At 45.2% G+C, this 24882-nt stretch overlaps 1 protein-coding gene across 3 annotated transcripts in view; it reads right to left on the bottom strand.

Annotated features, from left to right (window-relative positions):
- GABRA2 (gamma-aminobutyric acid type A receptor subunit alpha2) overlaps positions 1–22798 on the bottom strand; it is a 77283-nt gene extending 54485 nt beyond the window's left edge. The window contains exons 1-3 of one of the 3 annotated variants that reach the window (XM_083458391.1): positions 22304–22798; positions 21325–21412; positions 17694–17809 (exon numbers count right to left, since the gene is read on the bottom strand). In XM_083458391.1, coding sequence (XP_083314517.1) covers positions 17694–17809; positions 21325–21392 — 184 coding nt within the window. In that variant the 5' untranslated portion in view covers positions 21393–21412; positions 22304–22798. Of the gene's footprint in view, positions 1–17693; positions 17810–21324; positions 21413–22206; positions 22231–22303 lie in introns of those variants that run through there. The other 2 variants (XM_083458389.1, XM_083458390.1) reach the window with 2 other exon arrangements.
- Positions 22799–24882: the final 2084 nt, after the last annotated feature.

The following is a 24882-nucleotide window of genomic DNA, read 5'->3' on the forward strand; positions in this document are numbered from 1 at the left end:
AATAGAGAAACAGATGAGCAAGATTCCACACCCCACGCCTTTTAACATACACTTAAACTAAAATAAAATAGCACAGAGATTTCCAAGAGTATTAATGATCACACAGGCATTGACAACAATTGCAGTAAATGCAGAGCATCAGTTTTCACAAGTTATGGTTTGTTTCATATTTCACAGCAACCCCTTCAGCAAGTGTGAGAAAATATGTTTCACTGCTTGCCTGCCTGGATATTAGCCCATGCCACCTTGCAACTAGTATTGGATTTAATCCCATAATGAATGACAACAGTTTGAAACTCCCACCAGCCTGTTCTACCATTTCCTTCACTATCCCTTATTTAGGTCTGATAAGAAGGCTGATCGCCGAAGAACTGATGCTTTTGAATTATGGTGCTGGAGGAGACTCTTGAGAGTCCCATGGACTGCAAGAAGATCAAACCTATCCATTCTTAAGGAAATCAGCCCTGAGTGCTCACTGGAAGGACAGATCCTGAAGCTGAGACTCCAATACTTTGGCCACCTCATGCGAAGAGAAGACTCCCTGGAAAAGACCCTGATGCTGGGAAAGATGGAGGGCACAAGGAGAAGGGGACGACAGAGGATGAGATGGTTGGATAGTGTTCTTGAAGCTACCAGCATGAGTTTGACCAAACTGTGGGAGGCAGTGGAAGACAGGAGTGCCTGGCGTGCTCTGGTCCATGGGGTCACGAAGTCGGACACGACTAAACGACTAAACAACAACAACAACAAATTTCATAGAAAGCCATGTACATTTCACCCAATGCCCTCTCTCTGGTCTATCCTATAGCTCTAAGAGTTATGGAAAGCTATATTAATTTCACCGACCAGTGTTTTCTTTTTGTTTTTTAAAAATGAAAATACTACTAAGTGTATACACTTTTTATACATAGGGACACATGCACTTCTCTATACATTATACTGACAAGCCTTTTCTCCAATCTTGTCAGTTCTACTGACAGTGAAAGACAGTGGAAGTAAATGGCCATACCATAAATGCCAATGAGCATGGAAAAGGTGGGAAAATTGGGTAAAATTGGGAGCTGTGCATTGCAATAGTGACCAAGAGAAACAAAAATTAACATGGGAAAAAGTTCTTCCTAAATGTGTGAAAGTCTGTTGGAAGGATGGTAGGTAGAAGAAGTGCTTTTAGGGCTAATGCATCTGTTCACAGGGCAACCGAAATTAAAGATATTTAAAATGTGATTATAAACTGTCCTTCCTTCATGCGCATCAATTTAAAAACCTGAAACATATACATTTTAAATTACATTTATAACAGAAGGAAGTCTCATAAGTGCTTTAAAGGGCACATGTGGAATCTGTCTGTTTCATAATCATCATGTTTTAAATATCATTTTAAAAGACTGTAAAATTTCAGAAAGAGGAGTCTTTCTGAATGGGAATTACTATATCAAAGCATAGTTTAAAGGTTTTTTTACAATTAAGGGTTGGGGGAGTTCTCCCAAATTACACTCTAAATGCAGAACGCCTTACTGCAGTAGTGTTTCATTGCTTTAACAATCTGTTATGCAATCTGGACACAGTTGGATTTGATGTCTTTGAAAAACCTCTTTCCACAGAAGTGCAGTTCTGCCCCACTTTTGCCTCTCAGCTTTTTGTCTCTCCTTAGAAAAAAAAATCTGCCTTTCAAGAGTAGCATATATTTTGCGGTATCTGATAAAAATCAGTGGGATATTACTGATGTTTTGAAACATGTGAAACATCTATGTCTTGAGAAGCAAAAAATATTTATGATTACTAAAATGTTATGAATGACCTGGTTGGAAATACTTCTCTCTGAATAAGATTCGAAGTCTTCCATACTTTAACATAGATACTTTAACATAAACTGTATCCCATATTATACTTATTTTTTGGTTCCCTTCCTAACATTTTGTACACTGGAAAACTGTTCTTGAAATCACACATATATTCCACAGAATTCACTGAAGAAAGAAAGTGGGTGTTAAAATACATAACCATTAAAAAAGCTCTTTTTTAAAAAAATGAAGAAAAGAAATAGCAATGACCCTTCTGGAAAGAACATTTTGAGAAATGGATACCCAAATATATTTCAAATTACAACAACAACAACAACAACAACAACAACAACAACTTTATTTATATCCCACCCACTCTGGGTGGCTTCCAACAAAATATTAAAATACAATGGTCTGTTAAACATTAAAAGCTTCCCTAAACTATGAAAATGAAATATCTATATTAATGAATTATCCTGTTTTTGTTGCAAAATGATGCTAGAAAAGTCTAGTTGCTGATGTGCAGATTTGAAAAATTATATTAAAAAATCAAAGTAGGGACTTGTGGTTCAAGTTGTCCTACCCAGGAAATCAATATTTACCCAAAGTTTGGATTAAAATCAGAAACATCATCTGTAATAATGACATTTGAACCTGCTTATCCTTGCATGGTCTTGTTGTTTAACTTCTCAACAAATCATAAAATTTCTACTGATCTCCTGTCATTGGAAGCATGGAAACACTGTACCTTCAAACAATATCAAAAGCTAGCCTTTAAAAAAAAAAGACTTCAGGCTTAGACGAGCTATTTCTGCCTCTGCTTGAGTACACAGAGTATTCTGTGCATCTCAAAAGCTTATTTCCAATTAGTTTACACACTATTGCTAGCCCAGCAAATGCTAACATTTGGACTGACTCCTTCTTCTCTTTCAAGTGGAAGATAAATCAGTAATGAAGTATAAGCCTTTGTTGCCAGATTGTATCCATTTATATTCTTGATGCTCATCCTCACAAATAAAGGCCTGCCTGACATTTGTATCTGCATCTCTTGGTTAAAAGGTGGGGCATATATTTCACAGATTTGGAGGCAAGAACAAATACTATCTTTGTATGGCTGAAGAGTGGGACACAGGTGGTGCTGTGGGTTAAACCACAGAGCCTAGGGCTTGCTGATCAGAAGGTCGGTGGTTTGAATCCCCGCAATGGGGTGAGCTCCCGTTGCTCGGTCCCTGCTCCTGCCAACCTAGCAGTTCTAAAGCATGTCAAAGTGCAAGTAGATAAATAGGTACCACTCCGGCAGGAAGGTAAACTGCTCTGGTTTGCCAGAAGCAGCTTAGTCATGCTGGCCACATGACCCGGAAGCTGTACGCCGGCTCCCTCGGCCAATAAAGCAAGATGAGCGCCGCAACTCAGAGTTGGCCACGACTGGACCTAATGGTGATGGGTCCCTTTACCTTTATGGCTGAAGAGTACCACGTTATCTTCTAATAATAATAAGGTATGCATGACGGCAAACTAACATGTGGATGAACATCACACAACTACAGCTTTGTGGAAGTCTTACAAAGAATTTTGTCCGACCAAAAATTGCAACGGCTGGTAAAACCCTAACAAAGGATTCTCCAGGTTTTTGCAGACACTTCCACTTCTCATACCATTTTAATTATTATTTTTTTCAAATCCCCAAGTACTATTTAAGTTCCTTTGACATTGTTCTGACATTGTCATATGATCTCCATGGGCATACTTCACTAATTCTGCCTACAAGTAGTGGAAAATCTCGCTCAAAATATGTTCTCAAAAGTGTACAGGTGCAACAGTCCAATCCTTAAAACAGATTCCCCCTCCCAAACTTACTTCTGAATCAGTTCTGTCAGGCAACTGCCCTCAGTGCCGGAGGGAGAGAGCAAAAGCCAGAGGGATTATAGAAGAAGAAGAAGAAGAAGAAGAAGAAGAAGAAGAAGAAGAAGAAGAAGAAGAGTTTGGATTTGATATCCCGCCTTTCACTCCCTTTAAGGAGTCTCAAAGCAGCTAACATTCTCCTTTCCCTTCCTCCCCCACAACAAACACTCTGTGAGGTGAGTGGGGCTGAGAGACTTCAGAGAAGTGTGACTAGCCCAAGGTCACCCAGCAGCTGCATGTGGAGGAGCGGAGACGCGAACCCGGTTCCCCAGATTACAAGACTACCGCTCTCAACCACTACACCACACTGGCTCCAGGGATCGGGAGAAGCAGCTCCTCTTCTGGGGAAGAGAATAAACGCAGCTCCAGTGGAGAGGGGGTGCAGGAGTCGGATGTGGCGAGGCGATCCCACGACTCCTTGCCTGGGACAAGCGGGGAAGGAAGGGGTCCTCCGCTGCCCACGCCCTCTCTGCGCAGAAGGCTTTCATGCAGAGAGGGAAGGCGGAGACTGGGCGTCAAGGAGCTTTTTTGCTGGAAGAAGTTTAAGAAACGCCCACTCGCGGATTCTGCCAGCGATTGAGTCAGCCACGGGTGAGTGGCTCTCTGGACAGATAAAGTTTACATTAGCAGCCAGCCAGGGAGAGATTTGCCTGCTTGCGCACGAGCAACCCCTTGTAAACCTAACAAGTTCACTACGCGCAATGCCCATCTGGCAAATTTGTGAGTGTGGCTGTGCCTGTAGCAATTTGCAAGCCCCACAGTAAATAGATCAGATAATTCGAAATGGCGAGGAAAACAAGGATAATGAAAAGCTTCATATTCAAAATATTGTTAAATCAGGGGTTGCCAAGCTTTCCGGGTCCATTTGCAAACTGGAGAGACTGGTGTTGGCACCGCAGGGCAAGGCACAAAATTGGCTACAAATTAATAATTCTTTTAAGCCAAATTTCAGTGTGGCATGGGGCTCTGTGGGAGTCAGGGAAGGGTGGTATACTGCTGGTGACTTCCATGTTCACTTCACATAGAACTAATGTTCAAAAGTTAACTAGGAGAATCGTGCAGTTGGCAGAACTTTTTCTAAGACATTTTCCTACAAGGTTTTGAGGACAGCATATTGCTGTGATATACATGTACCACAGATGTACAAAGAAGTATGCTAAACATACGAGGAAGCAAGACACTGGAACTACGATAAATATGTTTGGGATCAGGGTTTAGATCAAAAATAAATGTCCTCTTTGGAATGTCAGTGTGCCAATCTCATCCACAAGATGGAGAGTGTTATAATCCTTCAGGACTGCAATTTTATATCTCCCCCCCAAAAAGATGAGAAATAGAAATGTGTTTCTTCTTGGTGTGTTTGTGGCTAAGTAACTTCCATTTTACACTGATTTATCATTCCAAGATTTATGGTGGCTACTTGGCCCCTGTTCAATTTGGCCCTGAAATAAAAATATTAGCTCCTTAAATATGAAGTGGGATGGCTGAAAGCATATTTGCCTAATGCTCAGTATGCAATACTGCCATACTGAAGTTTGAGAAATAGCATAGGCACATTAACAGAGTTTAACCAGGATGGAGTAATGTGAATCAAGGAACATCCATTAGGTACTACTTAGGATGGCAACAGACCTGTTTGTTTGAACTAGGGGACATTATGTATAAGGTAGAACATATGTGTTTTAACATGAAAGGCCCCAAATTCAAGGAGGTCACATAGCAACTGATGGGAAAGACCTCTGCTTTAGACACTGTAAAGCCATTGCCTCTAAGAGTAAATAACCAACTGATATTACATATGGCATTTTGCTCCAAGAGGCCCAGATGACCCCTCCTTTGATGACATAGCACTATACAATTTTGTTGGGATTTTGGCTTGTATGACAGAATGTTGTTGTTGTTTTACTTCCTGCTGAGCTTTCATTACAGCTTTCGGTGCCTGTCACTGATGTTTTGAACTCTTTTTCACATACTTATTCTAGACCCTCCAGGCGCCCCTATTTTCAAGGGACAGTCACAGATTTACAGAAGCTATCCTGGCTTCTGAATTGATCCTGGAATGTGCCACTTTTCCTTAGGACATCCCTATTTTCATCAGAGAAATGTTGGAGGGTATGTTATTGCCTTATGCAATCCTATGCATGTTTTCTCAGAAGTAAATCCCATTATGTTCAATAGGCCATACACTCAGTTAAATGTACAAAGAATCACAGCTCTGTTGCTTTTATTGAGACTGATTCCATCTTGAAAGTGAACGATAGTGACAAGAATAGAATTTAATATATTTTTTTCCTACTGAAGAAATAGTATTCGCAGGTTAGTAAATATTGCCTGACTGTGATCCTAGTTGTTGTAGAGATGTGTCACGCCTAGCTAGCTGTGGTTGTAATAAAAGAAGCCCACACTTGTCTTACCATAGCCATTTACGTGAAGGATTTGCTGTCACTAGAGGTCAGCATGAGCACAACATTAGATCAGTGTATACAGTACTAATCCCACCTTTAGAAAGCTTGCAGATCCTACTCTGGAAAACCTCACTTAAGGAAAACAACTTCAGTGATCATATGTGCTATGGACAGGGCAATTTTAATATGTCTATTTAGCAACTGGATATTGTAGTGATCAGTACACCGCAACTCATAAATCGGTGTGTAATCTTATTTCAGTGCTTCAACTAGAGCAAAAGTATTTTGATCGTATTTTAGGCAAATAAATAAATAAATAAATAAATGTGCAAGAGTGGAAGATACCATTGCTTTTAAAGCTGGCTTCATTTGTTAGCTCTAAAATTAGCAATATTGCAAAAATAAAAAGTGTGACATTTCAGGAAAATAACTTCTGAATTCACCCATCAGCTTCAGCGGCACGGATTTGACTAAAACAACATTTAGGCATGCAATGCTAAACTTTACGCACACCTTTTTGTTAATTTAAATGTGAGGACCTTTGTACAGCCAACTTCTTTCTCACTATGTCTTCCTTAACTTGGCCCTACTAAACATCTTCCAAGACAACAATGCCCATTTACACGACAAAGAACTCATAACCCACCTGCTTTCAGCAGCCAGAAACACCATAACCACACACTGGAGAGACCTGTCAGGAGTAAGCATGGACCAGTGGTACCAAATAGTATGGGAAACAGCCCTACTAGAAAAATTAACTAATAAACGGAAACTGACACGGGGGCAAACAGAAGAAGACGCCTTCATCCCGGTATGGCTCCCCTTTATCACATACACAGCCCAACAGGACAATGACAATAATCCACCAACAGCATACAAATCAATATGGCTAACCTGATCCAAAACACCCACCCACCTCACTCACACACGAAAACAAAGATCACCACAGCCAATCACAAGCAAACAATCACACCCTAGGCCAACCCCAACCTCTCTCACCACCAAAGGAACACAAGTGAACAACACAAGCAATGCTGACACCAAACTCTACATATATTAAACATAATAGAAACACCGCCACCAGACCCCACCCCCATCCATCTTCCCTCTCTCCACCCCCCCTTCTTTTTCCTTTTTTTTCTTCTCCCCCTAATGCCTCAACAAATGAAACGGATTTGTAAAAATGTTAAATGGGGAAAAAAATATGAGGCATTACACTTACTTCTGTAAAACAAGAAAATCCTTAATAAAATATTTTTTTAAAAAAAACTTGGAATGTTGGCTTTGGATTCCTCAGGTGGATCTATACGAACACTGATATCAGCTTGGACACCAAATTTATTTCAAAAGATTTGGCATCGTCAAACCTGACAGCAACAGCACTAACCATGTGTTGAACAGGGAAGGCCTTGTATACAGCAGCATGCTTGCAACAAATTACTTCATACCAGGATTTCTGGAACTAAAATGCCTTTTTCTGACCATACCAAAAGCCTAGAACTGTGACACAAATTGTCCCGAATGCCCATAGGAAGCTCACAAGAGAGCACGATGGAAATTGCCATTCCATTTTGCAACATCTCTGAATGTAGAGTGTTCTTTTAACTGTTAGCAATGGACAGATATGTCCTACGCTTGAACACATCTAATCCTTTCTCAGACAATGTTTTTCACGAGATAAATATTGGAGGAATTACGTATCATCAGCCAGTTTCACAAAACTGGCTTTGATGGATTTTGAGCAAGTGTAAAAAAACAAGAATGTCTTCCCTCTATTAGCTGATTAAAAAATAAAATAAGTCATGCATTAAAGAACATGAGCAAAACACAGAACAAGATGGCAATTCTCAGAATCCTATAATTAGAAATAATTAGACTATTTAGTAATTTAGTTCCAAAATGCCTTGCCTATTGTTATAAACAGGTTATTGCATAGTCAGTGTGTTGTAGAGCAACCCAACAGTTCAGCCATTGTATCTTACACAGCTGCTTGGAGACGGAGGCGCCTTCGTAAAAAAATAGTCAATGGCAAAAATGAAAATGTATATTCAGAACTTATTATACAGAGGGACAAATTTGTCTATGAAGACAAACAACAGCAAGGAATAAGAGGAATGTACACATATAGCAAGGAAAAGATAATGGCCTACTGTTTGGGAAAGTTATTGGACTTCTCTTCTGAAGGGTTATGATTATAAATCAGCAAAACACAGCTAATGCCATTTTTAAAAAGAATCCTATTGCCTACTCAAAGACAGCATTTACGGCATAGGGCCATAGATAGGGGACAATCAATGAGGTCCCCTCCAGTTGTTACTGGGCTCCAATCAGCCCCAGCCAACATGGCCAACAATCTAGAATGATTGTAAATGTAGTCCTGAAACATCCTGAGGTCCCTATGTTGGCTACCCTGGCATATATTATCAAAAGATGCATTTTAACAGATGGGAGACAGTGGCGTAGTGTGGGGGGTGCAGGGGGGCCGGTCGCACCGGGCGCAACATCTGGGGGTTAGGGTTAGGGGGCTAAAATCCATGGGTTAGGGGGCGCAAATTACTTGACTTGCCCTGGGTGCTGACAACCCACGCTACGCCACTGATGGGAGACATTTCACATTGAAGTTTCCATCTCATAGTGACACCTAGTAATCTGTGTATAATGCAACACAACACAGACAGCGGCAAAGCAAGCCTTCCTAAGCCATCGGCCATATGGGCAAAGGTTTAAAAAACAACCAAGTTGCTTCCAAAAGCACACTGGCTTTTCAACAGTGAATTCTAGTTTACTGGCTGTCATGAGCATTTCAGTTTACACCTGAACCAATTAATTGTGGTGGAATCTACACACATAAATTTTTAAAAAAATAAACCCGCTGTGAAAATGCTTTTTTTAAAAAAAGTTTTGGAAAATACATTGAAGTTGGCATGGCTCACTGTCGCCATCTAGTGTCACGTTTGTATATTGCACTTTGCAACACATTTAAAACGTTTTATTTGCAGCTGTATAGCTGAGTCCTGTTTTTCTTCTTCGTACTGCAGAAGCAAGATATCAACTTAAAGTGAGAATTACTACAGGCAAGCAGGGTAATGGATCTGGTTGTGGGAAACTTACAAGAGAATTCCTTCACATTGATTAATTTAGACATGAGTGGTTTCCTACGTTGCACCTGCACCTTTGCAATCCCGCTCCAAAAGGTGGCAGATTCTGTAGACTGTACCATCCATGAGCAGTGCTCTCTACCTTTCCTATATGCCCTCTATATTCCAGTGCCACCATTTTGAGTACAGCTGTGCAGAATTTTAAAAACAAATAGTTTTGAACCACTTTACAATCAAAGCAGATTAACATGTCACTCATTTTTTCCTCATACTAATATAAAGTACAAGTACATGCTTTCACATGTTAATATGTGCTGCCCTTGATTCCCAGACCTTCCTTCAAGAACACCTAATCCCTGCCTGCCTAACTTCTTCCTCAAGACCATTTCCCCCATGCATTTTTTGTCCTAGTCCCTCTACCACCAACCCTTGAAACTGAGTTTCCATATAACTGTGTTTTGCTCATATCAGACCCATGTTCCCCATGGCCCTCTTTCCTTTCCTTCCTTTGATGCTGGTGGCACTGTGGGTTAAACCACAGAGCCTAGGACTTGCTGATCAGAAGGTCGGCAGTTCGAATCCCCACAACGGGGTGAGCTCCCGTTGCTCGGTCCCTGCTCCTGCCAACCTAGCAGTTCGAAAGCATGTCAAAGTGCAAGTAGATAAATAGGTACCGCTCCAGTGGGAAGATAAACGGCGCTTCCGTGCGCTGTTCTGGTTCGCCAGAAGCAGTTTAGTCATGCTGGCCACATGACCCGGAAGCTGTACGCCGGCTCCCTCGGCCAATAAAGCGAGATGAGTGCCGCAACCCCAGAGTCGGTCATGACTGGACCTAATGGTCAGGGGTCCCTTTACCTTTACCTTTACCTAAACAGAGGTTGGGTGGTCATCTGTCATGGGTGCTTTAGTTGTGTTTCCTGCATTGCAGGAGGTTGGACTAGGCAACCCTTGGGGTCTCTTCCAACTGTATAATTCTATACTTCTATGGTTCACTTACCCTAGTTCACTGCCCTGCTCACAGTTGTGAAGACTATTCTTATGTTATGAATGGTTTGCATCGCCATTAAGAAAAAGAGGTCAGAATAGGCCAATATATATGTGGACTGCCCCTGGATCTTCTTCAGGTTCTCAAAGCTCTTAACCTAGATCAAGATTGTCATCTGAACTAGCCATATGTTTAACTGATAATCAATCAGATAATCAATCAATCAGCCCATCATTTGAAAAATAAGACTTGCGCAAAAATGGCAACTAGACATTCTGTTTTGGTGACTGTAACCTTGGTTTGAGGAGCCATTATATATCTGAGTTTCTAACTAAAACCATCCTGTTTAGGTAGCCTTTCTGGCCACGAAGGGCTTTTAGTTCCTGTACTGATACGTTTTGGTATTTTAGGTTTGTTGTACTGAACTGTTTTTATTGCTCTGGTGATTTCTTAAGACTTCCCCTGATTAACCATGCTGGTGATGTATCTGTGTGTGGTTGGATGGGGGAAGAAATAGCTCTGTCAACTTCCACTGGCCTCCACCATGCCTCCAATGTAAAGCTCTCCCTTTCATGTTCCAAAAACATGGTGAGTAGATTTACTGCTGCTGAAATCCCCCCCTACTGGTAGCCCATGGAAAGCTCCAAAGTTAGGCATTATGAGGGTAGACCCAACCCAGGATCTACTGCAGGCTTCCTCAAATTCAGCCCTCCAGATGTTTTTTGGCCTACAACTCCCATGATCCCTAGCTAGCAGGACCAGTGGCCAGGGATGCTGGGAACTGTAGTCTCAAAGCATATGGAGGGCAGAGGTTGAGGAAGCCTGATCTACCGGAACTTGAGCCATCCCTACTGCCACCACTTGACAGCAATGTGCTGAATGTGAGCCTGGCCAGTATGCAAGCTCCAGGCTGGCACAGCTCATAGCAGGGTTTTGCCTCCCAACCCAACCTCCATCCTGGTCAGTATGAGCAATGGGGCTACAGATGCAGTACGGCTACACTGCTCCACCCTGGAATTAAGATTACTCTGTAGTTTTTAAAGCTGTCCTGTGTCTTTTTGTATTCAGCTGCTATGGGCACTTCTTGTTGCCACCCTCACATTTATTTTTATTTTTTTACAAGGTAGGGTCTAAATGTTTTAAATAAATAAATGCATTTTCGTGGAAATAAAGATGGTGGTTACAACTGGAGCTATCAAGACGGCCAAACTGGGGCACTTACTCAGTGATGAGCACCATACAGTGGTACCTCGGGTTACATACGCTTCAGGTTACAGACTCCACTAACCCAGAAATATTACCTCAGGTTAAGAACTTTGCTTCAGGATGAGAACAGAAATCGTGCTCCGGCGGTGCGGCGGCAGCAGGAGTCCCCATTAGCTCAAGTGGTGCTTCAGGTTAAGAACAGTTTCAGGTTAAGAACAGACCTCCGGAACGAATTAAGTTCTTAACCTGAGGTACCACTGTACTGGTGTCAGACGTTTGTCTGGCACCTCCAGATGGTAGTGCTAGGCCCATATTCACACATCCATCTCAATCGCAATTTTAAATTTTTGCCATGAATAGATAGGATAGCACAAAACATCTAGCTTTAGAACTTAACAGTAAGGCAAGCTCCTGTTTTTTTGTTTTTGTTGTTTAAAGAAACTGGGTGTCGCCCTCACAACAGAAAGAGAATACCGTATTTTTCGTCCTATAAGACGCACTTTTTCCCCTCCAAAAATGAAGGGGAAATGTGTGTGCGTCCTATGGGGCGAATGCAGGCTTTCGCTGAAGCCTGGAGAGCGAGAGGGATCGGTGCGCACCGACCCCTCTCGCTCTCCAGGTTTCAGGAAGCTATCCGCAAGTCTTGCAAACCTGGCGGGAGGTCCCGCGGGCTGCCAAGGCTTGCGGGCAGCAGCCTGCAGCCCAAAAGCTCGGGGGACAGCGGGGAGGCGCAGCGCCGCCACCCCGCTATTCCCCGACCTGGTCTGGAGGCTGGCGGCGGGGGGGGGGGGGGGGGAGAAGCAGGCTTGCTTTCCCCCCCCTGACAGCCCCACAACCTCGGGGGACAGCGGGGAGGCGCAGGGCCGCCACCCCGCTATTCCCCCACCTGATCTGGAGGCTGGCGGGGGGGGGGGGAGAAGCAGGCTTGCTTCTCCCTCCTGCCAGCCCCACAACCTCGGAGGATAGCGGGGAGGCGGAGCACCGCCACCCCGCTATTCTCCGACATGATCTGGAGGCTGGCAGGGGGAGAAGCAGGCTTGCTTTTCCCCCCTGCCAGCCCCACAACCTCGGAGGATAGCGGGGAGGCGCAGCGCCGCCACCCCGCTATTCCCCGACCTGGTCTGGAGGCTGGCGGGGGGAGAAGCAGGCTTGCTTTTCCCCCCTGCCAGCCCCACAACCTCGGAGGATAGCGGGGAGGCGCAGCGCCACCACCCGGCTATTCCCCGACATGGTCTGGAGGCTGGCGGGGGGGAGAAGCAGGCTTGCTTTTCCACCCTGACAGCCCCACAACCTCGGGGGATAGCAGGGAGGCGGAGCGCCGCCACCCCGCTATTCCCCCACCTGATCTGGAGGCTGGCGGGGGGGGGAGAAGCAGGCTTGCTTTCCCCCCCTGCCAGCCCCACAACCTCGGGGGACAGCGGGGAGGCGCAGCGCCGCCACCCCGCTATTCCCCCACCTGATCTGGAGGCTGGGGGGGGGGAGAAGCAGGCTTGCTTCTCCCTCCTGCCAGCCCCACAACCTCGGAGGATAGCGGGGAGGCGGAGCACCGCCACCCCGCTATTCTCCGACGTGATCTGGAGGCTGGCAGGGGGAGAAGCAGGCTTGCTTCTCCCTCCTGCCAGCCCCACAACCTCGGAGGATAGCGGGGAGGCGGAGCACCGCCACCCCGCTATTCTCCGACGTGATCTGGAGGCTGGCAGGGGGAGAAGCAGGCTTGCTTCTCCCTCCTGCCAGCCCCACAACCTCGGAGGATAGCGGGGAGGCGGAGCACCGCCACCCCGCTATTCTCCGACGTGATCTGGAGGCTGGCAGGGGGAGAAGCAGGCTTGCTTCTCCCTCCTGCCAGCCCCACAACCTCGGAGGATAGCGGGGAGGCGGAGCACCGCCACCCCGCTATTCTCCGACGTGATCTGGAGGCTGGCAGGGGGAGAAGCAGGCTTGCTTCTCCCTCCTGCCAGCCCCACAACCTCGGAGGATAGCGGGGAGGCGGAGCACCGCCACCCCGCTATTCTCCGACATGATCTGGAGGCTGGGGGGGGGGAGAAGCAGGCTTGCTTTTCCCCCCTGCCAGCCCCACAACCTGGGGGATAGCGGGGAGGCGGAGAACCGCCACCCCGCTATTCCCCGACCTGATTTGGAGGCGGGGGGGGGGGAGAAGCAGGCTTGCTTTCCCCCCCTGCCAGCCCCACAACCTCGGAGGATAGCGGGGAGGCGGAGCACCGCCACCCCGCTATTCTCCGACATGATCTGGAGGCTGGGGGGGGGGAGAAGCAGGCTTGCTTTTCCCCACTGACAGCCCCACAACATCGGGGGATAGCGGGGAGGCGGAGCACCGCCACCCCGCTATTCCCCGACCTGATCTGGAGGCTGGCAGGGGGAAAAGCAGGCTTGCTTTTCCCCACTGACAGCCCCACAACCTCGGGGGATAGCGGGGAGGCGCAGCGCCGCCACCCCGCTATTCCCCGACCTGGTCTGGAGGCTGGCGGGGGGAGAAGCAGGCTTGCTTCTCCCCCCTGCCAGCCCCACAACCTCGGAGGATAGCGGGGAGGCGCAGGGCCGCCACCCCGCTATTCCCCCACCTGATCTGGAGGCTGGGGGGGGGGAGAGAGAAGCAAGCTTGCTTCTCCCCCCCCCACCAGCCCCACAACCTCGGGGGACAGCGGGGCAAGCCGCTGCCCCACGGAGGCTAGAGAGGCTGTCCCTGAAGGCAGAAGAGGGAGACGGTGCGCTCCGTCTCCCTCTTCTAGCTTGGGTATGGCTGCGCAAACCTGGGGGGGAAATAAAAAATTTTTTCTTGATTTCCCCCCCAAAAAACTAAGTGCGTCCTATGGGCCGGTGCGTCCTATAGGGCGAAAAATACGGTAAATCCAAAGAGACGGGGGTGTGTGTAGGAAATGACTGAGCCCTTTGTAGTAACACCGTTATCAGTATGAACAAAACGTTAAGACTGTGAGAACATATGAAACCATCTACTTTCTTAAACAAAGAACCAGGAAGTTGTGACAGAGCCGTACTGCAGCAATACATGGAAGAATACATCGGTTCTCCATGGCAACAGAACTACTTGGTAACTGGCGTGAGCAAAAGCAACCACAGAATACTACAAAAACAGGCATAGTCATCTATATTGCTGCACTGTGACATGCTTTGGCACACTTCTAAGAAAAGAATGAGGAGGCTTCCCCACAAGGAAAACTGGTTTTCTATATTCACCCATCATCAAAGAAGAAATCAATCAGCTATTTCAAATTTTTGCACCAACAAAATATTCTGTTTATCTTATTTTCCCCACCGTGCTAAACGCCATGCATTTCCAGCACATGCAGAATTTAGCTTTCGCCTCGCCTCCTTGCATAAAAATAGCACTTGTTGGTTTCAGTTCTATTCTCAGCAAAACTGCTCCAAAGACTGCATCCAAGTGAGATTGCTTAGAATTTTTCTGTTTAGATTTCATTGCAGGATTTCCATCAATAAGGGGGGGGGGAATCAAAACCAAGGAAGGTTCATATATAAGGAGTTGGCATTTCATTTCAGGTTTCCACCCCCACCCCCGTTTTTTTAGTACTCCTGGGTTAGAAAATTCACCTAACCATAGCAATTTATCTAAATTTTATTTAAGCCAGCATAGCAAAAGTGATTATATGATCATTATCCCTTTTTGCCCACCTTGCACATTTATAGTATCATCATCTTGACATGCTCGTTCATTGCAACTTAAGTACTTCCCCCCCCAAAAAAACAGCTTTCCCCCCTGCATTCTATTATAACAGCTGGTGAACCCAGCATCTGGTGGGGGAGAGATAGTCCTCTTGTACATTTCTGATTGCGGACTGTGGTAAGCAAGCTTCTCGGAGCGGTTTGGTTTTGGATATATTCAAGATGAACTTGCAACAAACAAGCTACACTGCATTTTTAAAAGTGCATTTTATGCTTACTATTCTACACCTCACAACAACTGTAATGGTTTCATAAGCACCAGTAAGTCATTTATTTTAAAGTAAAGGGATCTGTGTCTTTGGTACATCAGGGAAGAGAATCATAGAATCATAGAGTTGGAAGAGACCACAAGGGCCATCGAGTCCAACCCCCTGCCAAGCAGGAAACACCATCAGAGCACTCCTGACATATGGTTGTCAAGCCTCTGCTTAAAGACCTCCAAAGAAGGAGACTCCACCACACTCCTTGGCAGCAAATTCCACTGTCGAACAGCTCTTACTGTCAGGAAGTTCTTCCTAATGTTTAGGTGGAATCTTCTTTCTTGTAGTTTGGATCCATTGCTCCGTGTCCGCTTCTCTGGAGCAGCAGAAAACAACCTTTCTCCCTCCTCTATGTGACATCCTTTTATATATTAGAACATGGCTATCATATCACCCCTTAACCTCCTCTTCTCCAGGCTAAACATGCCCAGCTCCCTTAGCCGTGGTAATGTGGTGGAACCTGTGGTAATGTTTCATGCCAACTCCTGTGAGCGCCAACTAACGTGGGTAATGGTGAGGAATGAAAGCAGTAACATCTGGAAGGCCACATGAGTGTCCGTGCTCAGGTCAAGTGCAGTGCGGGCCATATATCTTGAGTGTCACCATTGCTTCATGAGAATTAAGAGCGTTCAGGAGAACACAACCAGCACGACTCTGCAGCTGTGTTGCAAGGGAGGAACTGATAGTGATGGTGGGTAACTGTCTTTGAGGGAAGCTTTATTCATCTTCACATTGAGGAACTCCTGATAAACTTCTGAGGAACGCTAAGATTCCTTGGAACCATTTGAAAACTACTTGAAGCTGGGGTAGATTAGCTTGTTTCAGCTAACTGTGCCTGGGCTGCTTTGCTTTTGATCCTTGCACAAGGATGAAGAACAACAGCGGGAGCTCTTTTCTGCTCGAAGACTCCTCTGCTGGCTGCAACTGTATTCTGTGCTCTGCCCCCCCCCCTTGCTTTGCTTTTGGGGATGACTGCTGTTTCCAGGGCTGCCATCAACAGTCTGCCTTGCATTGATTTGAGAGCTGCTTGGGCCAGAGGCTGGTGTGGAAAGGGCAGGAGCGGAAACACTTTGAAGCTGGAAGCTGAGTTTATTTGTCTTGCTCCTGTCACCCTGCAGGTAGGTAGGTAGGTAGGTATGTATCTGAGAGCTGCTTGAGGAAGAGGTGAGAGCCAAAGGGCTCTTGTTATGTAGATCTTTACCTGGGGTATGGGGCCTGTGATAAGAATCTGAGGAACCTGATGCTTTGACACTGAGCTCTGCTGTTCTAGCTCAAAATAGTTTTTGATCTTGAATCTATGGCACAACCAGCTCTGTGTCCTCAAGATGAAAGAGGTTTGGGTAACCTAAACATCCTGCTATGGATAAACAAGCCCCACAGGATTGGAGGGGGGGGGGAGTGACCTAGTTGATCTTCTTGAACAGTCTGTGCCATTAGCTATTATGTTTATACACTATTAACCATTGTAATTGATGGAGGTGATTGTTCAGGGAAGTTTTTAATATGTGACATTTTAGTGTATTTTTCATCTTTGTTGGAAGCCGCCCAGAGTGGTTGGGGAAACCCAGCCAGATGGGCGGGGTACAAATAATAAATTATTATCATTATTATCATTATTATTATTATTATTATTATTATAGCAAGAGATAGGTTGCCATTAAGAAAGTTTAGCTTTTAAAAAAGAAAAAAGAAAAGTTGTTTGACATCTAGGAGAAAGATGGACATGTAAATAATTTTTAGGAGCCATTTCCAAATTTCACCCTCTTTCTTACTGAGCTCAGGCAAAGTTAACCCATAACAGAGCTGCCATTTATTGACCTTAACAAATGCTTATAAAGGGGGGGAAACACACAGTTATTTCACCATGATATTATTGGGAATCCTTCCAATGATTTCAGTGGCAGTTTAATGGTCAGAGGCTTGACCCCTGTATAATACAAAGTACCCACATCAGACCCTTGGGGTGATTATACTATTTATATAGGATTACTCAGCTGTAATGATCTCCTGCGCAGTCAAAACCAAATAGATGTACCTTTCCCTGTTTATTTCTTTTGTAACATAAAAACCCTTAGTAAAAACTATTTTCTTAAAAAAAAACCCAATCAAAATAATACAGGCTATGAACAAAATGGGAAACATCAAATGCTACAAAAATGTCACACTTTCAGAAATATAAACAGAATCAATTTTCCTAAACCTAGTATCAAAGTAGTAGACACTATTTGGGTTGAAGAACAAGTCAATATTCTCAGGCAAAATTATCAACATGTTAAGCACCAGAATTCTAATTACCCAATGAGGTCTTTTGTTTTTCAAAATGAAGTGTTATTCATTACCTCCTAATCCAGGTCTCAGACGATTATCATAACCATCCAGAAGCCTATCTAGAATTCTTGTAAAGATGGTGATGTTATTTTTTGCTTCATCTTCATTGGGGTCAACAGATGCTGATCTAAACAGACATTTAAAAAAAAATATGTTAAATATGTTCTATGTACATTTACTACACTGTTAGTATTGATTAGCTTTGAATATTCTGCATATGCATGTAATACAAATTATTTGAAGATGCCACCTTTTTCTTAGCGAATAATCAGCATTCTTTAGCTTTTCATTTTTAGGACCCAACTTTAGCCACCACACTTCATCATGTGAGCAACGTTAATATTTACCACTTCCCTTTTCTTATTCATTCACCATGTCCTTCTCTGTTTTATGTATGCTTGCTTCCTCAGCCAAGCCTATCCAAAACTTTCCTACTAGATAGTTAAATCCCCACCCCAGCTGGGTATGCTTTTTATCTTTCTTCCAATTTCTTCTCTGGCAATCAAAGAAAATAAAGTGGCTGACCACTGTTGGAGACAGAGTACCGGTCAACTTGGACCCTTGGTATGATCTAGAAAGGCAACGTGTGTGTGTGTGTGTGTTTAAAAAACTTAAAACAAATGAAAATAGTGGCAAAATCACTGGTGCAACCCATATTACTTTTGTCCACTTCCTTACAACTTCTCTGAGGACTGATTACAAGCCAACACTTGAAATAACTGCTGCAAACAAGAGATGCATCCAGTTGTATTTACCTGCAATACCAGAAGCACAGAGTAAGGTGAAACCTGTAGCAGCAAACTCAAGAGTAGATCTTTGTCCACTAAGCCCAATACACCATGGAGCACAGGAAGTTGCCTCATATGGAGTCAGGTCATTGGTATCTAGCTCAATGGTGTCTGCCCTGACTGGGGATTCTGCCACCCCAATCTAGAGATACGTCCAGGGATTGAACCTGAGACCTTCTGCATAAAGTAGATGTTCTACTACTAAGCCACAGCTCTTCTGATAAAAGTTCAGGTCCTTCCAAGAATTGGATCACTGTCAGTCAGGACCTCCTGCTACCCACTTCCTTTTCCAAGAAACCTTGTAGCAAAGCAGGGAACGAACACTGGAAAGAATTGGCTGGTAGGGACCTTATAGGACTCATAGGCCTCGATGCATTCACTGAGTGACAAGGCCTCGGAAACAACAATTCATATGCATCCCAATGACACAGGTTGCAGACTGTAAGGTCTTTGCCATTGACACCTGCTACTGGTGCTCCTTCACAAGGCAATGGGGAAATATAAATATATTTGGGAAAGCGGGGTGGACCAGCAGGTAATATTTACATGCTTATTTTTCCTATAAAAAAAATAAAGCAGAACAGCAACGAAACTGGGGCACATACTGCGTTTGTTGATGAGAAAGACATAAAAGACTGGAATTTTGGGAAAGACTGGAAAATTCTGGTTTTCTTCATTATGGTTAAATACAATTGTACTGTTAAATACAAATAAACAAAATACTGCATCTATTTCTTTATAATGAACACTTGCATGGGAAGGAATATCAGAATGTGAAAGGCATGGTTTTCATCCTGGACCACCTTTGCCATCTTCTGAGAAGGCATTCTGACTATGCTTTCACTCAGTGACCATGTCACACACAAAACATGGAGAGAAGCTGTCGTGATAAATCTGGCTTCTGATGTTTGTAAATCGTGGGTAGTTGCAACGAGACAGAAAAGCAGCAAACCGCAAGAGAGTCTAAAATATGTATGGATCTTAAAACGAATCCTGTTAAATTATGGTAGCAGTAGTGGTAAAAGTATTAATTCAACGGATTTCCAGGCTGATAAACATTGGGGGCAAAGAAGAAGAAAAAGCTTAAAATTCAGTTTTGAAGATGCCATGGAGGAAAAAAGGAATGAAAAGTAATCTGATCCCCCTTCACCCCATTCTGAAAATCAGCAGCAAACACAGTGACTTTCTTCATTTGCTGTCCACTTAAGACTGGTGCTGAAAAGCGAATGTCTCTTAAACTGATAAAATCCAAACCAAGGCCTTGTAGTATTTCTTTGGACGTCAGTTCTGCTCCCTGTACGGATCTTTCCCATGAACCTTACAGTAACAACCAAATTTTTGCTTGAAATTTATGATGCTTGGATACAAATTCCAAGTATTCAGCTAGCATAAAAAGAATATGATATACATTGTCTTTCCCCAACAATCTACAGTTATTTATGACATTTGGTTTTTTGAATGCCTGATTAAGGCTATCCTCCTTCTGAGGCAATTTCTGTAATGTGAGCACAGTCTGAACTAAAACAAAGTAAATAATCAAGTAAAACAATACTACTTTTATATGGATAAAACATTATTGAGAAATTAAGAAAATAGGAATATTCAACAACATGGACAAATCATTTAAATGTTTATGGGTTGTTGTTTTTTTGCAGTTTGTGGTATTTCAGGACCCTTCGCTTACAAGTAATTATTTGACTTTAGTATTTCACATGTGAGCTGTCAATAAGATTCACGGTAGTATTGTTAGTACTTGAATGTTGTATACAAGCAGATATTTTTACCAGTATTAAAGAAATACTAGTTTTGTAAGCAAATTTTTAGATAAAAACTAACATTGATAATCCTATTAGAGTCTAATCCTGAAAATTGTAGAAGAATGTAGCAGTCTTTAGGTACACATGTTGACTCCTTGGCAGCAATGAGACTTACTCACTTGAGTAAAAGGACCAGGCCCACTGTGGCTTAACTAATACTGCAGCATCCTTGCTGGCTAGATAAACCGAAAACATCAAAACCTAAAAGCATCATTTAATTCTAGCCACTGAAATATCTTGCCACTACTTGGCTAAAATTGGATGCATTGCTTTTCACTATCAGATGAGTTTATTATGATTTTGGGGGAAATAAAATACAGAAATATGTTGTAGTCAGAATGCTACTGCAGCCCAAGCTGTGATCTACGAGCAAAATGAAGTTAGAAATCATCATTAATTGGATGCATAGAGGTGCCAGGTAAAACCAAACCTAAGCATGCATTTTAAGTTGCCTTTTATAATGCCATCATTTTAGATATATAGTTTATTAAGCAACATCAAAAGTTGATTAATGAATCAGGTTATTGTTTTATTTTATGGGATTGTGGAATTGTATACTATCTCCACCTAGAGGTTTAAAGATTAAATGTCTCTGTGTTCTGTTATGTTGACCAAAAATACTCCCCATTCCAGCCCACGTCCACATGCAAAATATCCCATTATCTTCAGTGTTTTGGTTTCTTTCCTGTTCCTTATTCTCCATGAGGACTGGCGTGATATAACTAGAGTGACACAATGACTCCAGAAAACATTGCATAGCTTCAAAGGCTGCACAGAAAGATCGTTTAGTGCTCTTCTTTCCAGAGGCAATCACGAAACTGTCATTTGGTTTTTAGAAAGACTTGTTTGACACAAGTTATTAACATTTCAACAACCTCAGGACTTCCTCCTTTCCTTCACCTGTGCTGCGTACCAACTGATCTTATATTTAAAGAACAGCTTTCTTGCCCATACCCCAGTGTATATGAGCGGCGCTAACTAGCAGCAAACAAGGCAATCTCTGTTGCTGTTGATCAAGAAGCAGAACCTCCTCTCACCTTGCAGAGAAGCACGCCAACAAAACGAGAACCAACTGCATCATGTAGAACATCAGTTTCCTCTTCATAGCTGCTTCCTTTCCTCTTCCTAACGATGTAAGAGGAGGAAGAGAGAGAGAGAAAAAAAAAACACTTGGCTTTGAATCAGTTTCCAACCAAGCGATGCCTTCAATTCAAACCAACAAAAAGATGCCACTTCGATGAAGACTTTGGACCCATGGGTCGCTGAAACACTCCCCCGCTTAAAAAACAACAACCACCCCACACTAACAAGTTATTACATCTCCGTCCTCCTCCCAGATCATGTGTTGTTCTACATGCAGTGCATAATCAAAACTGACATATGAGCAGATGCAGCAAATGTTGCTTTTTCCTCCTCATGCAATAGAAAGAAATCCAAGACTTCCCCCTATCTTTTTTCTTATATATTAAAAAAAGTCCATCAGTAATTCCTCGGCTGGTTCCGCTACATCTTCAAGCAAAAAAATTTTTAGGAAGATGTGTCAGGTGGGGGGTGGAGAGAGGCATTTGCAAAGGGGTTCACTGACACTGCCGTGAACCGAGGCAGCCCAGCTCTTTCCGAATGCTGAACATGTTTGACAGCTGCTTAAAGATAATAACTGCCACAGCCACGGAGATAGATGTCCAGAGCGAGAATTCATAGAGAGGCGGAATTCGCAAACAACAACAACGAAAACAGTCGCGGCGCAGCGCAAAGTTGCAGAAGCCTCTCCCCCCCCCCCCCCAGCTTCCAAATGTCTCACTCAAATAGGCTGAAGGGGGGGAGGAAAGGTTCAAAGCCAAAGCATCCTCTATGACACCTCCCTCTCCCCAATGCAAACCACCCATAAACACACATCTCCTTTTCATTCTGGTACATACCCCTGGAAACCACTCACTCTCCACTCATTCCAAGGGAGGGGAGGGAGAGGGACAGAGAGGAGAAGAAGAAGGGAGGGAGAGCAAGTAGGGAGCCTACCTTGGGAGCACCAGGAGGCGCTCAAAGGAGCAGCCAAAACATAAAGGATAATAATAATATTAATAAGGACTTGGCGAGCTGGAGGAGGGAGTCCTCCCTAGCGAGGCTCCGGAGCGTGGCGGGGGGGGGGGGGGCTCAAGAAGAAGGAAACTTGGCAGAGGGAGGGGGAGGCTTCCAGACGACTGCAGCAGCCCCTGCGAAGAGAAGCGGACCCAGAGCGGCGGTGTGTTTGCGTGCCAGTGTGTGTGTGTGTGCATGTGCGCGCGCGCGCAAAGCAGGCGAGCAGTAGCGCGAGGCGGGCGTAGAGCAGCAGCAGCAGCAGTCAGTCAGTCAGTCAGTCCGGGGTATATGGGTATGTCTCTCTCTCTCTCTGCGTGTGTGCGACCGCGTGCGTGTGTGTGTGTGTGTGAGGGAGTGAGGGCGAGCGCGCCCAACGCGTGCTCGCGCAGGCAGCGGATGCAGCTGGCACGCGCCCCCGGGGGCTCCAGCGAGGAAAGGCGGGAGGAGGAGGGTGCGTGGCGTGGGGGGGCCGGGGACAGTGAGGGGGCGGAGCCGCAGAGAGAGGGAGAGACACCGTGAGGGGAAAGAGCCGTTAGTGGTCCACCGGCGCTGCTGCTGCAGCTGGAGCACCGCGGGGCAAGAGGAGCCCCGAGGCACCCGGGAGCGGGGCGTGGGCTCGGCCGGGCCCTGACGCAAGGCGTCGTATCGTGTCGTCGTCCCCCCCCCCCCCCACCGCCTTCCTCCTTGCCTAGCAACCGGGCGCCGGTGGAGTCGCCGTCTGGCGGGGCTTTTTTTTTGGGGGGGGGGGTCTTTTTGGTTGTGAGGGTGAGGTAGACGCCTCCGCTAGCTCGTGTGGCAACGGCCCGGCCTGAGGCGAGCGTCGTCTCCCCGTGAGGGAAGGAGGAAGCAGCCGGCGCCGTTCCCACCCACTCATTTAGCCCGTGGCAAAGCGGGCAGAGGCAGCGGGGTTAACCTCCCAGGGGGAGGGGGGGGAGGAGAGATGGGGAGGCCTGTGGGGAGAGTTACGCTCCCCACCGCTGCCCAGTTGCAGCTGCTCGCCCCGCACCCCCAGCCCCCTTGGCGCTTGCTCGGCTGCTTCCTCGCGCATCCCTTTTCTGGCTGATCTATCCAGACAGGTTACTGCAATCCCGGCCGGCCGCTCACACACCCAAGAAACGTGCTCTTCCAAGAAGTTTGCATCGGCACGAGATTTGGGGCGGGCGGCGGGAAGCAGGGGGGGGGAGGGAGAAGCTGGCTGGGGGGGGGCGTCCCTCTCCGTGCCTGCTTTGCACTAGCAGCAGTTGCTGGAGATGTTGGAGAATAGATGGGCTGGAGGAGGAGGAGGAGGCGGCGGCGGCTGGGGCTGTTGCTTAATTTAGCCTTTCACTTGTCAGATCCATGTGCACCAGAGAAGCTGTTTCAGGCTCTCTGGGTCTCCGCCACCCTCTTCTCCTCTGCTTTGCCTCTCTTTGATCTCGCTCCTCTGGAGTCTCGGTGTGTTTTTTTGGTTTTTTCCCCCAGGTGATGAAATGCAAACGAGGGGAAAGTGGGTCTTGCTTGCAGCAATGTAGACTGGCATTTATAAGGTGCACTCAGAAGGAGGGTGAGCAAAGTATAGAAAGAGCTGCTTCCATTGCCTCTCTCATTCATCCCCCCAACAGCCTAACAGGAAGCTGAAAAACATGCTGGTGATGAGAGAACAGAAGACTTTAAAAAATAGAAGTATTTCCCCATAAAAAAAACCATGTCATTATGACCGCCATAAGTGCTGCTGATTCTTCGTCAATCTAGTAAACCATGAACATTGTATAAAATGTTGCACCCCACCACAATCTCTGAGTGGTGCAGGATTCCAAGGCTTCCAGATGCACTTTACCCAGGGTTTGTGCTTCCTTTTGGAAATGGGGCACAGTGGAGACTGTGGTGTCTTTATGAAACATGGTTTATTTACACATACAGTGGAACCTCGGGTCGCGGATATAATCTGTGACGGAGGAACGTCCGCAACCCGTAGCGTTCGCAAGCTGAAGCACCGTGTCTGCACAGGCACCGGAACTATTTGGCGCTTCTGAGCATGTGCAAAGCACGATCTAGCACTTCTGCGCATGCACAAGCGGCAAAACCCAGAAGTAACCCGTTCTGGTACTTCCGGGTTTCCCACAGTCCGCAACCCGAAAACACGTAACCTGAAGCGAGCGTAACATGAGGTATGACTGTATATACAACTTATGATGGAGGGGTTCACAGCATTAATACCCAAAAAGGTCTTGCTTATCCAGTAGTTGCAGTCTTGAATCCAAACAGAAATCAACCATTGTACTCTTGACCTTCTACTCCAGTTTACTCCCTTTTACAGCCTGCGGCTTTTTGCTTTCAGCTTCTACCTGACACACCAGCAAAAACTCCAAGGACACTCAGTTTTTGTCTTTCTAACTAACTAAACAGGTGGAGGGAGGTGCCCCTCCTATTTGTCCAGTCACAGAGCCCCTCTCATGTAGCTTTCTTAATGGGCCCTTCCCTTCCTTTTGTCTTCTTAATGGATCATCTCCCATGCCATTACCTCTTCAAGAAACTGGCCT

Source organism: Podarcis tiliguerta (genome assembly GCF_965153285.1).
Source record: "Podarcis tiliguerta genome assembly, chromosome: 9".
Taxonomy (NCBI): Eukaryota; Metazoa; Chordata; class Lepidosauria; order Squamata; family Lacertidae; genus Podarcis; species Podarcis tiliguerta.